General features: G+C 41.9%; 1 protein-coding gene across 1 annotated transcript; it reads left to right on the top strand.

The window, feature by feature from the left end:
* The first annotated feature begins 924 nt into the window (after positions 1-924).
* On the top strand, positions 925-12,009 carry MAT2B (methionine adenosyltransferase 2 non-catalytic beta subunit). The gene is made up of 7 exons (XM_063168609.1): positions 925-1,038; positions 3,961-4,155; positions 4,971-5,085; positions 5,370-5,522; positions 8,157-8,350; positions 9,267-9,380; positions 10,404-12,009. Exons 1-7 carry the CDS (start codon positions 976-978, stop codon positions 10,572-10,574), a joined length of 1,005 nt encoding a protein of 334 aa, XP_063024679.1. The 5' UTR covers positions 925-975; the 3' UTR covers positions 10,575-12,009.
* Positions 12,010-13,455: the final 1,446 nt, after the last annotated feature.

Here is a 13,455-nt window from a genome sequence, read left to right as displayed (position 1 = left end):
GTTGATAAAAAAATCTCTTGCCAGGTACAGTCTCTGCCTTTGTGGGTCAGAAATGGTACAGTAACACTTTGGATACAGTATCCTGTTACCTTCAAAACTTTGTAATGCAGAAATCAAATCTGTCACCTTGTAAGCATGTAATGATACATTCAGGATCAGTACTGTAAGCAGGGATTGCTCTCTCAAAAACCACCTCTCTTTCTCTGTGGGATTTACCAGTTGCTTTAATATTAAACATTGGATAAAGACAATTGAAAATGCTTTTCTCCACTCTAAAACGAGGAATTCAGTAATTTATAGTGAATATATAAAGTCACTATAAATGCCAGAGCTATATGCAGGATCATATAGCATTTTGGCCTAATTCTGAAGTTTAACTTTGTTTCTTACAAATGAGAACTCCCAGTAAAAAGTTGACAGTTTCAATAGGGGAAGTGTGGTTAGATGTTATAGGGCAGAGCCAGACGTGCTCGGTGCAGTGACTTTTGTTACTGTTTAGAGCACCATGAACACGGCCAGAGGAGCGGCCCTGCAGGTAAGGCGGCCCCGGGAGCACGGAACCCCCTCCTATTTCCCTTGTGCCCCGAGGCCAGCGGTGCTCGGGGTGGCCGTGGCGTGTTGCCGTGGCGGTACCGTGGCGCTGGCTGCGGGCGCTGTCCCTGACAGCCCCATGGGCGCTGACAGCTCCCCTGCCCCTCGCAGCCCGCTTCTCCCTCCGGCCCCGCGGCTGCCCCGCCCGCCCCGTGTGGGCCCTCCCTGTCCCGCGGGGCCGCGCCTGCCCCTTTAAATACCGGGGCTGGCCCCGCCCCTCTGGCGCGCCCCGGCCAATCAGCGCGCGGCGGCGGGAGGCGCGTGCGTGGGGCGCGCGGCGGGGCGAGGGCGCCCCCCTGAGGCTCAGGCCGGGCGCGGAGCCGCGGTCGCGCAGCGCTGGGAGCCGCGGGCGCGGAGCGGCACCAGGCCCGGCCCGGCCCCGCCATGGTGGGCCGGGAGAAGGAGCTCCGCATCCGCTTCGCGCCGGGACGCTGCGAGCTCGTGGAGGTGAGGGCGGAGGGGCCGGCAGCCCGCGCGGGGCGGCTGTGCCGCTGTGCAGCGCGGGGCCGGGCGGGCAGGCCCGGAGCGCTGACGCCTTCGCGGTGGGATTGGGCCCGGGGGGCCGGGGCTGCGGCCAGAGGGGCTGCGGGTGCCTGAAAGCCGCGGCTGGGAGCGGTGCCGGGGCTTGGGTCCGTTGGTATCCGCTCGGCCCCGCGGGACGCGGCGGTCGGCAGCGCTCGGGGGTCGCGGCGCCGCTCTCGGCGGGCCCCAGGCGCGGGGGAGGGCTCGCAGCCAGAGCCCGGGTGCGGTGGTTCCACGGAGGGTTCATTCCCCGGGCAGGCGCCTCCGTGCCCGCTGTCCCGGGCGCGGCCGGCGGTGAGCCACAGGTGAACGTGAGCTGCCGCAGCAATGAGGGCTGGGCGTGGAGGGAGCGGCACAACAACTTCTGGCAATGCCAATGTCGATTCACCCGTCATTGCGAGCCTTCGGAAAGCCCCAGGCTTTGCCTTTTGCTTTCTGCGGCTGCAGGGCATGTCAGAGCTGAGAGAGCTCCGTCTCACGTTCCCTTCCCTGTAGTGACTTGGATCCATCGGATTGTGTTGCGAATCTTTTACACCGGTGGCTTCCGGGTTTTCGTGGCCATTCCTTAAAATTGGTGTTTTCAGTTCATCATTATTTTCTAAATAAAAGCATAAAGATTGAAAAGCTTTACGACAATCTCTGAAAGTACTTGTTTCTGGTTTTCAACTTGAAATGCATCATGTTTTTTTTTCTTATAAACTATACTGTTATTTTAGATTTTGGTAGTGTCTGCAAAGCGATCTGATGTCTCATAAATGCTGGTTTTAAATATGATAATGCTGTGACTTGTTTATGAGACTTCTAAACACAATATTTTTTTGTTGTTCTTGGCTAATATGGACATCAGATAACAATAAATGGCATGGTTCATTGTAAACCTCAAACCTCATAAGTGTATGTTGTGGTAGTGGTAGAGGACCACAGAAATGCTGTTGCAGCTAGGTGATGTCCTGTGAAGGAGCAAGGCAGCATACAGGGAAAGAGTTCATCTGTTCAGGTTTTTTATCACCAGAATGTTGTAACTTCTGGCAAGAAGAGGTTCAAAGTGATAATTAGTTGGTGTTGGATATATAAGAACCATCTATCATTTGTCTTGCTCTTTCAGAAACAAGTGACTGGAATAGATCAGTCTTGCAGACGGCAGTAGCATGCCAGCTGTGCTTGGTGAAAGCTGTGTTTGTGTCCAGTTCAAGCTGTGCTGCTGATGTAACATCCTCTTCATATGTAAAATAAACAAACTGAGATGAATGAGGTTCTAAAACATCAGGTTTTGTAAATGACACTTGGTTTTGGGTTGGTCACTTCCTACTTACTGAAGATATTCAGTGATCCTTTGATGTTTTTAGAGAACCTTTTGACTTTGTTCTGCAGCAAGTGTTGGATGTTTATTAGTGAGCACCTCTGGCTGTGGAACTCTGATTATAGATCCTGTGACACTGTGCAGACTTTGCTAAGAGGAGTAGAAGAAGAAAACAGTAGTTGCATGTTCTTGCTCATGCTGTTCAGAGAGGCCTGGGTAGCCTTTAAAATGGTCAACCAGCTTGTGTTCTCAGGTAATGTTTAAGGATAAAAGTAACTTTTTGAAATGTCACTTGCTGTAGTCTGTCACTTTCAGGCAACTGTCCAGATAAATATTATTAATTTTCATCTAGTACTAATGGGAATAAAGCTTTCATCTGGAGATATAGAGTTGAGAAAAATTCCTGCCCTGTGCTGGGAGCTTGGAACAATTGTTTTGGGTAGGCATTTCCATCGTGCCCTCTGCATATGCCCTTATGGAACAAAATCTTTGTAACTTTATGGGTGAAAGACACTGAGTGGGAGTGATTGCTGAGCCTTCCTGTGCTGCAGTCAAAAAGCACCAGTCTGGTACAATGCTTAGAAATTACAGGGCTATTGAAATTGCATAGCAGAAAGCATTTTGTCATGTACAGAATTATAGTAATTAGTCACAAATTGTCCTTTGGTCAGGAAATCCAAGATCTGTGGCTTCTGCACACAAAGTTTTTTCTGCACAGACATGGTGAAGATACGCTTTCATTTTTGTTTTTAGCAGGAGGTTTTTGGGTTTATTCATGGCAGATACAGAAGGAAAGCATTAAAGGAAAATAAAGATTGCAGAAACAGACTTGAATCTTGTGTTTTTTGTCTTGAAAACCTGACGTTCTAGTGAGAGGTGGGATGAAGTTCATGTGTGCTGGTGTTCACAGCTGTCCCAAGTACCAAAGGGAGCAGGAGCTGAAATACAGCTTTAGTGTGTTGTATAGATTGACAGCTGAAATTGTCAAATTGCTTCCAGGTGCGTTTTGTAAAAGGAGATCCATATCTTGGTTTTACTTACTATTAGACTATTGTGTCGAATAGCAATTAATTACTCTTCTCTTTGATAATAGAATTCAATATTTTAATCACTACAGTAAGTTTTGTTGTATTGCTGTACCTTTTAACAGGCACAGTCTATCCAGAGTTACTTGTTGAAGGATTTGGACCCTATGTGTTAAATCTTTTGGGTCTGTTTTCTAAAGAAGTTAATTCTTTCCTTTCAGATTGCACAAATTAACAGCTTTTGAATGAACTTAAAATTCTGTCTTCACTAGTGGTTTGGATTGTTGTAGAAGTAAATGAGTTTGTCACTGAAGTTTTGTTTTCATTACCTTTGAGTGTGTGGTGAAATAGTTGACTGGCTGCAGTCCTCCCAGATGTTGGTGTTGAATGAGGCACTCCAAAAGACTCAGGAGAATCTTTTTGTAATACAGTAGCCTTTGACTGTAGTTTTGCATACTTTTAAAGAAAAACCAGTACAAAATTACAGTAGAAACAAAACTTTTCCTGCTGTCATTTCCCTAGGAAGATGTTGAGGTTCCCAGCAGGAGAGTTTTGATCACTGGTGCTACGGGACTTCTTGGCAGAGCTGTGTTTAAAGAGTTCAATGAAAACAACTGGAACACAGTGGGTTGTGGATACAGGAGAGCTCAGCCCAGATTTGAACATGTTAATCTTCTGGACTCTATTGCAGTTCATGACATCATCCATGATTTTCAGGTAAGTTTCTAGAGTATAGAGTGGATGGGAGGGGTACTTTGTGTGCAGTAGTCAGCTGATAGTGCTGCTGAGTTCTGGGCTGTGAGTGGGGCTGGTGCTTGGGCACAGCTCTGATAAAGGGGTGTGCTCTGCCCCAGCCAGAGCAGAGGTTTGCTCTGTGGGTACAGACAGCTCTGGCCTTTGCTGTGCTCACCACAGGCACAGCTGTACCTGCAGCACACTGCAAAGGAACAGATACTTGTGAGTTATTGACTCAGCAATGTGTCACTATGCAGTTCTGGGAAAGTGGAGGAGTATTTAAATACAACAACAGTAACTCTGTGTAGTGTGCAGTGTTCACTGCAGTTTCAGTCTGAGTGCCAAGAGGAATATGTAAAACCTGAAATATACGATCCACCATTCTATAAAATAGTAAATATCGTCTTAATAATCTGCAAAAATCAAGTAATCATGTATAAATAGCTTACCTAAAAATTTTTAGTAGCCTTGTGTGTATGAGAAATCTATCTTATGTTAATGTATATTTTACTATACAAAGTTAAAATAGAAAAAATCCCCACAACTTGCAAGCTGCAGCAAGATGGAAGTTACTGAAGACCATAATTGCACAATTAATGATAAATGTTTTTCATATCTTGAAATAGCATGGTTTTATTATGAAGAAATGCTAAGGAAAAGGTGTTCCTTGGAATGCCAGAATTAAAAATAACAATTTTTATTACTTAACTTTGCCTGAGGGGTGTCATCACTAGAGTTAGGGTGCAACTGCCATCTCTTGACATGTTGGTTGTTTAAAATTAGTCTTTAATTTCCAGCCTCATGTTATAGTGCACTGTGCTGCTGAGAGAAGGCCAGATGTTGTAGAAGGTCAACCAGATGCTGCTTCTCAGCTCAATGTGGCTGCTTCAGCAAACTTAGCAAAGGAGGCAGGTAAGGACATCATCCCATTGGTGTCTGGTTCAAATCCTGCATCTGTTTATACGGGGACATGAGTACAAACAGTGCAAGTGTTCATGTCACTTCTGCCATCAGTGTGCTGTTGATCTGTTTGCCATAAGAGTAGTGTGCACAGCTCTGTGAAGGATCAGGGAACAGACAAAGCAGCAGTAATGGATGTGCATGGAAGATGAGGTCCTTGGGAGATTTAAGGCTCCATTAGGATTTCAAAGAAGGCATGAATTAATATAAATTATCTATGAACATTTTCTTCCTAGCTGGAGTTAGAGCATTTCTGATCTACATTAGCACAGACTATGTATTTGATGGAACAAGCCCTCCATATAAAGAGACTGATGTGCCAAATCCCCTGAATTTATATGGTAAAACCAAACTGGAGGGTGAAAAGGCAGTTCTGGAAAACAATGAAGGTAAGACACTCAACCATTTTTAATGCAGGCTTTCTATTTTCGCTCAGTTATTTATTAGCTTAGTAGGCTCTTGAGTCAACGATCAAGTTGCAAAACCATGGAAACGAGTTTCAGAGAAGAATGTGATTGTGGATTGGTCTCCTTGCTCATGAGCAATTCCTCTTGCTTGTATCTTGACTAAAGCTTTTGTTTCTAACCTGTTCCTATCTTCATTCATGTTATTTATCTTCCTGATGGACATTCATAAGCCGTTGTCTATTGGGAATCTGCTGTTCCTAAGGAAAGATGAAATACTTTACTCAGTATTTAGCTGCAGTAATTATGAGGATGCATTACATGTGTTGTCAATGTATGTTTACTTAAAGGAAAAACCAGACTTGTGATTCAGTAATTATACAGCTCAAATCAACATGCAGCCTTACTGCTCTTTTGCTCTATTATTTGTACCAACATGCTACCCATCTCAGTTTTACTCACTTACACACATCATATTCCTGCTTGTAACAAAAGGTTTCATTGCATATTTATGGTTTTAAACCACCAGATTTTTAAAATTTGTTTACGTCTTTTCTTAATGAAAATTTGGCATATGAAATATACAGACATAATTGTTAAAGTTCTACTTAAGGGAAAGGAGCGTGTTCTCTTTAAAATAAGATTTAATTCTTGTATAAAAGAGATTTGGCTGTTTCTAGGTAGTGCACTGTCAATATCCAGTTACAGATTATTGGAAAGAATCACTTGTATTTTATCAAAAGTTCTGAAGAAAGTAATCTCAGTACACATGCAGAACAGGCTTCTGATACTCACACTGTGGTTCTGTGCTTCCCAACCAGAGAACCAAGCTATTGATAAATTAGTGTGATGGTCTTCCAGTAAGTAAACATATGCTGTGTATGATGAATTTGGCATTATAGTAAGAAACAAACTTTGTAAAAAAAAAAAAAAAAAAAACCCTTTTGATAGGAAAAGTCTCATTTAAGTGAAAACAAATTTAAATGACAAGTTATTCACTCCACCTCTAGATTAAATACCATCTCTGAATTTGACTGTGATGCTGTGTGCTGCCTGTTCTACATTGGCAATGAAGATAAGACTTTACCAAATGCAGGAATGTGTGGGTATCCTGCTAGAGCCTTCCCCCAGCTCAGCACTGCAGTTTGGTTTCAGAACCTTTTGGAGCAGGATCTGTCAGGCAGCAGTGTTTGCAGCAGTGGAGTGTTGAGGTGGTGATGAGTAAAGGGTTTGAAAAGATGAGTGCTCTTGATTCATGCAAATACAAGTATTTTCCATGTCCTGGTGTTCCAACCACTCATTTACTGATACAGAGTAGGTGGAATTCCATTGGTCAAATCTGTAACTGGGAAGAACTGCCCTGTCCATTTCTAGTGTAAGATGCAAAAATCTCCAGTAAATGGTTTTAACATTTTTTTAAAAGATACTTTACTTTGATTAGAAGGGGATACATATAAATATAGATGTACATGTATAAAGTCATGCTTAGAGAACTACAAAGTGTCAGGAGGTGCTCAGAGCTGTTAATCATGAGGCTGATCCTCTCCATATCCTAGAGAGCTGAGAACAACAGGAAGGCAGTTGTGTTCTCAAGAAATGAATATTTTTAAAACAAGTTAAAAATAGATGTTTCAACCAGTATTTAAAGAGAAGAGCATATCTGCTGAGTGACCAAAAAACTGCATCTAGAGCAGCAGGAAATCAGTGTTTTGTTGGGTTTTCTATTTGTTTTTCTTGTCTAAGTACTCATTCTGGTTTACTTCTCTGTGAGAATAATTTCTGTGTTAGTTTTTTCTGTTTGTCTCTCCAGTAGCTATAGCATTTCCTCCAAGTATATTAAGAATGGCAATGTTTTGATGACTTCAGCTTCTAATTTCAGGTCAAATTTTTTTGTTTTCTCTTTCAGCAAAAGTATTACTTTTAGGTACTTTGTCATAGTCTTGGATTTCTCCTCAGAGGCTTTTTGAGTCTTCATGACAGAGATAGACTAGTATGATGTATTCCATCATAAAATATGCTTCTCTTTGCATTTTGTTAATTTTTCAAATCACTGTCCTGGAATCTGACATTGTTTAGTATTGTTTTCTGTGAACCTGTTCCTTATTTGTCAAGCTTTTAATTTATTTCAAGGTTCATGGTTTTTATTTTTTCTGGTAAATAATATCCTCCTTTTTACAGGAGGCTTCTGCATGATGGGTGAAAAATCTTTGTAATTCATGCCTAAATATGATGACCTGGGATTGGTGGGAATTTTTTTCCTTGCTCTTACCCAGAGGGGAGTGCTGGAGAAACTGCACAGAGTAGTTGGGTTTTTTCATTTTTTAATTTTTGTTCTAACCCACACAGGCATCTTTATGTAATTAATGAAAACTTGTTAACTTTCTGGAAATCAATGGCATAAATGAAAATAAATAATAATAATACAATAATTTCTATAATCTTAGTGTTTATAAACTGGTTTTGATATAAATTAAAATTATATTCTGTGGGCTAACATACTGCTTGCATTTTATTTGTGATTTGTAGATGCTTAATCAGCATATTTCTTAACACTTCCACTTCTCAGATTGTGCTGCAACATTGCTACCCACCCATGATCTAAAATATTCTTTCTTTTAGACACTGCAGTACTTAGGATTCCTGTCTTGTATGGGGAGGTGGAAAGACTGGAGGAAAGTGCTGTGACAGTTATGTTTGATAAAGTGCAGTTCAGTAATAAATCTGCCAACATGGACCACTGGCAACAGAGATTTCCTACCAATGTCAAGGATGTAGCAGCTGTTTGCAGACAACTAGCAGAGAAGAGAATGTTGGTAAGAATGGCAAGAAATGAGCCCCTCTGCAAGGGGAAAACAGTTGGAGTTCTCAGCTCTGCTTCTGAACAACTGAGAACTGCACATCACCTGGATTATTTGCATTTCTGGAACGCTGGAGGGAGGAAGGAACTGACTGTAATATTACAGGATCTGTGCATGACTGAGGGTATTGTAGTCTTTGGAACAAAAGTGGTTAAAGAGATTGGACAGAACCTTCTGAAAACTGTCTTGTGTCTCCTGGTATAGAGGAGAGAATTAGAAATGCCAACTTATTCTGATATGCTTTTTACAAATTGCTAGTTTGAACTAAAAAACTCATGGTTGAATGTAATTCTCAAAGATGCCCTTGTTTATTGTATTAATTACACTGAAATGGCCAAACAATGCCCCTGGACTGAAGCACTTCCTTGTATTTGTTCACCACAACACCTTCAGATTACAATCTTTGCAAGGTAACAGAGCCAAACAACAAACAGCCACCTTCATGTTTTTCACACAGTAACTTTGAAAACATGGACTGTACTTGTACAGGGTTTGCAATTTAACATTCAGAATGTGTGTGATGCCTTTTGCCTTTGTTTTTGAGTAAGTGAACATCACAGAACAGCTGGGTTCCTCCTCCCCAGCTCTTTGACCTTGCTTGGTTGGTGGGCAGCTCCTTTCCCTCCTGTTCATTCTGCAGGACACAAACTGTCTGTGAAGTCAGGTCAGGTAGAAGTAACACCATTTTCCAGTCTCAGGTCCTGGTCAGATGAAAGGGTACAGATGTTTCTAGAACACCACTGAGGTGCTGTAAGATGCCTTTTGAGATAGGGTCTTGCTGGATGCTGATTCTGCACAGTTCTTGCACAGGAATTAGCCTGAGGGCCAGCTGACTGCCTCCTTTCATCTCTGTTTCCTCTTTCTTCTCTAGGACCCATCAATAAAAGGAACCTTTCACTGGTCTGGCAATGAACAGATGACTAAGTATGAGATGGCCTGTGCAATTGCTGATGCTTTCAACCTTCCCAGCAGCCACTTGAGACCAGTAAGTGATGTGCTGTTGGACCTGTAGGCAGACAGATGTGCCTGATCATTGCAAGTAGCAGTTCTCTCGCTGGCTGTACAAGTGAACTTCCCCTTCAGGACAGGCTGTGCACATGTCCAGCACAGCAGCTGTGTAGCTGAGGAGACTGGCTGGTATCAAGCTCAGGACAAAAACAGCTGCTTTGACTTGCTGAATTAGGAAAATTATACAGTTAGTCACCAATTTCTCAGTCTATAATGTAATGGTATTTCTGCAGAACTGTTCCCCTTAGTCACAAGCAAATCTGTACTTTTATGTTTGATTGATAGAACCTTTTATAGAGCCCTTGAAGACAGAGCTCTGTAAAAGCTGTGCAATGCCCAGATTTATTTCTGAGTACATGCACTTAAGAACTGCAAATTATTTTGCTTTGCTTAAACCACTTGTCCTGCAGTTTTATTGACACTTGAGACTGTTCTTAAAGACATACTGGTAATGTGATGGGCATATGACATGTCAAGAAGATTGTACCTATGTACAAAATAAATTCTAAGGATTCTGAATTGGTGAACACTGGAACTGAAATGCAACTTGGAAGATGGAAGAAAAACAATGGAGAACACTTAGTCTAAATTTTTTCTGCTCAATTCTATTTCTCTTCAAGACATGGTTGTCTTCATATTGATCAAGACATGGTTCTATTTACATTCTGGAATATTCCTTACCTTGTGACAGTAATCACAGAATGAAAATGTGAATAAAATGTGGAGAACCACAAATAGTAGCAGTAAATAGAGTGAGAATAAGTTGCCTTAAAACAGTTCACATGGCCTGATGGGTTGAAATAAAGTTAATTACATAACAAACAGATAGCAAAAAAATCCAAACCATAGAAACCCTCACAAAATAGAAGGGAGGAGGCAACCATACCTATATAGAAAGCTGTGAAGAAGTAGTTGTAATGTACATGTACAAGTATTTTTCTGTCACTTCTGTTTACTTATTCCTGTGGGGGATTTTTTTGTCTCCTGTTTCTGTTTTCAGATTACTGACAGTCCAGTTGTGGGTGCTCTTCGTCCCAAGAACGCTCAGCTGGACTGCTCCAAGCTGGAGATGCTGGGGATAGGGCAGAGAACACCATTTCGAGCTGGGATCAGAGAATCACTTTGGCCTTTCCTTGTTGACAAGAGATGGAGACAGACAGTCTTCCATTAGTTTGTAACTTTTTTAGTAAAAGTATGGTATGTGGCACTTTTTTAAAAGAAAAAAAAATAGTTTTGTATGAGTGTTCTTAAATTGTGACATTTATGAGCTTTCATTTAATTGGGTAAACAAATGGTCTTGCACTAGTGAAACTTAGCCTAAAAAACGTTCAGTGACAAAAACTGAGCCTATTTGATGTCATGGATTTTTTCCTTCCATTTATACCAGTCTAACTTGCTATCTGTTCTTGGTGGGTTGAGGTTCTTAGTAATGAGTACTGTGTGATGCTAAGAATGACTCCAATCACTTGCTGACTTACTTTTGGCTGAAATGTTGTTGATGCTTAAGGTCTGTGCCATTGTTGTATATACCATTTCTCTTCATTAAAAGACATGGTCAGTTACTTTATCACCAAAAATCTGAGGTTTTTGTTTTGAATTTCTGAAGATGGTGTTCTTAGGGAGTTAAGCTGAAGTAGGAATCCTTAAATGTTTGTTTTGCCTGAGCTCTGATCAAAATGTTTTTTAAAAAAGTGAAACTTTATTTTTGCAATTATCAAGTGTACTTTTTATGCTTGAAATATTTTCAGAATGTTCTGTACATTGAATGCCTGCAGCTTTGTATTTGTACAGTAAGTTGTATGCATTTGTTTTCATGGTGACTTATAAAAGCTAGGGGAGGGTGGGGACAGTGGGCAACCAATCGTTTTGAACTGGGCTTTTTTTGGGTGGGGGATTGGAGTTGAAGGATTTTTTTTTCTGGGTGGTTGTTTTTTTTTTTTGTATGAAAGCACAAAATATCTTGATCCTTCCCTTCCCTTTTTGGGGAGAGCATTTGCAACTTGTTAAATTACTGGAAGATGTTTGTTAGTCAGGACATGGGAGATGGACAGGAAAGTGTTCAATAATTTGTAGCACTGCAGCAGCTTTTGCACAGACTGTCAGACCTGGCACTGCTGCAGCTTGCTGTGGAACAGCAAAGTGTGTGTTTGAAGGTTTGCAGCATTATAAAACTGCAGTAGTCCAATATAAGTCAGTCTTTAAAGCTGGACTCAATAGCCAGATAATGTGGAAGAAGAACATTGTGAAGCTTTGCTTCATTTTGAAGTTGTAGAATCAACAATATGAATGTTCTGATATTGCTAGCAGATTATTAGTAAAGCTCATAAAAGGTCCAGTTGGATCGTCATTTGTTTTTCTGAGGCTGAAATGAAGGGGAGGGAAAGATGTTCAGATTTGTTTTTTTTTTTTTAAAGTGTGTGGGGGAGACACATGCAAAAATAGACCAATGAAGGTCTTGTAAGGGTGAGCTTTACATTCAGTCATTTCATTTCAACTGGCATATGCTAAACTATCATAATCCCAATCTGTTTTAGTCTGAAGTCCTGATACACACATGGTAACCTATCTCCAAAATGACAATAAATATATATTGCCAGCATGAGAAACAGTTGTTGATTCTTTCTTTACCATCAGGATTTGTTTATCTGAATCAGAAATGTTTGCAGTTCTTCTTGAAATCTGTTTGCCCTTTCAATGCTGGGGTTTTTTTCCTTCTTTAATTCAGTAATTATTTCTGGACTTGGATTAGATTGCATCAGTTTCTCTGTCAGTGTCACTGCCTTGGAGATGTGATTAATGTTCATACCAAAGATGCCGAAGGTGTTGAAAATATGAGCCCTGAAGCATCTTGGGCCTCAGGGCTGGATCAGGAAGATTCTATGTCCCTTTCCCTTGCAGAGAGTAGTTTGACCAGGAATGAGAAAAGGATGACTTCTCTCCCAGGTGAGAAGAGTTGGGCATTTTACTGGGAGGACAAAATTGAAATATTTCAACTTCTTTTTCCACACTGAGCAAGTAAGTCTCACTGTCCAGTTGTAGCCTGTCAGAGGGGATCCATGTCCTCAGCATCCCTCTTGAAGACTGCAGTTTTGAGGCATTTTGCTACTGGACAGACATCTTGGATGACATTTCCCTCCTTTGGCTATAGAAGTCTAAGCAGCACCAATAAATACTGCAAGAGGCAGTGGAACTAACACTGTCATTTTCCAGTCACTTGAAAGAGATGCTGCTGTTGAAATAACTTGTTATACTCTTCCCTTTTTGTTTCTGGCTCCATGACACTGGAGGTGTTTGTGTTCATCCACAAGGGCCCAGCAACTTTTAGGGTCAAAACTGTTGTGCTTGCATGAGACACAGTCTTGGTGTTGGGAGGAAAGCGTGGCCTCTTTTTACAGAAGCAGTGCCAGTTTCTGCCAGGTTAGTGCTTGTGAAGTATGGCCATACAGAGTCCTGCTCCTGTCCCCTGTGAGGGTTGTTGGAGGTTCATACTCATTTATTCACTGCTGTCTGTCAGCAGTGGGCATAAAGGAAGAAAAGTCACTGGTTGTGAAGTCTTATTTTCTGTTCAGGCTGGGGATGCTGTGGAAGCCCAGCAGAGCAGGAGCTGATGTGTGTCTCAAACACCAATAGCAGAGGATGGTTGCAGAACCAGCCAAGGGCCACACAGGGGTTGGGCATCATTTTCCTGGGACAAATGTCCTTGTTCTGGCTGCTGGACATCAGCACAACACAGAGCACAAGCACAGGAGTGTGGCCCAGATGTGGGTGTATATTTTTCAAAAATACTCCAAAGCTCTCTGACCCATTTCCAGAAAGGTTTAGGAAAAGGAACTGCCGGGTAATTAATTTGCACAGAAAGTGATAAACTCATCTCTAGGGCAGGGAAAACATATCTAGAGAAAGGTATCCCCACCAGGCCCAGGACTCAGGGCACATCAGCTGGAGCAGCACAGGAGCCAGGATTGGTGATCTCCCTTTTTCCGTCTCTGCCCCTCTTTAATTCATCTCTTTCCTCCTACTCCTTTATGCAAAACCCCCTGCCATGTGCTTAT

The sequence above is a fragment of the Melospiza melodia genome, chromosome 14, assembly GCF_035770615.1.
Source record: "Melospiza melodia melodia isolate bMelMel2 chromosome 14, bMelMel2.pri, whole genome shotgun sequence".
Classification (NCBI taxonomy): domain Eukaryota; kingdom Metazoa; phylum Chordata; class Aves; order Passeriformes; family Passerellidae; genus Melospiza; species Melospiza melodia.
This window is presented reverse-complemented; position numbering and strand designations above follow the sequence as displayed.

Bases quoted from the DNA above. Each gene is read 5' to 3' on its own strand.
- MAT2B (XM_063168609.1), top strand. From the start codon at position 976: ATGGTGGGCCGGGAGAAGGAGCTCCGCATCCGCTTCGCGCCGGGACGC. The intron at 4,156-4,970 runs GTAAGTTTCTAG...TTTAATTTCCAG, and splicing joins ACATCATCCATGATTTTCAG to CCTCATGTTATAGTGCACTG. The intron at 9,381-10,403 runs GTAAGTGATGTG...TTCTGTTTTCAG, and splicing joins CCAGCAGCCACTTGAGACCA to ATTACTGACAGTCCAGTTGT.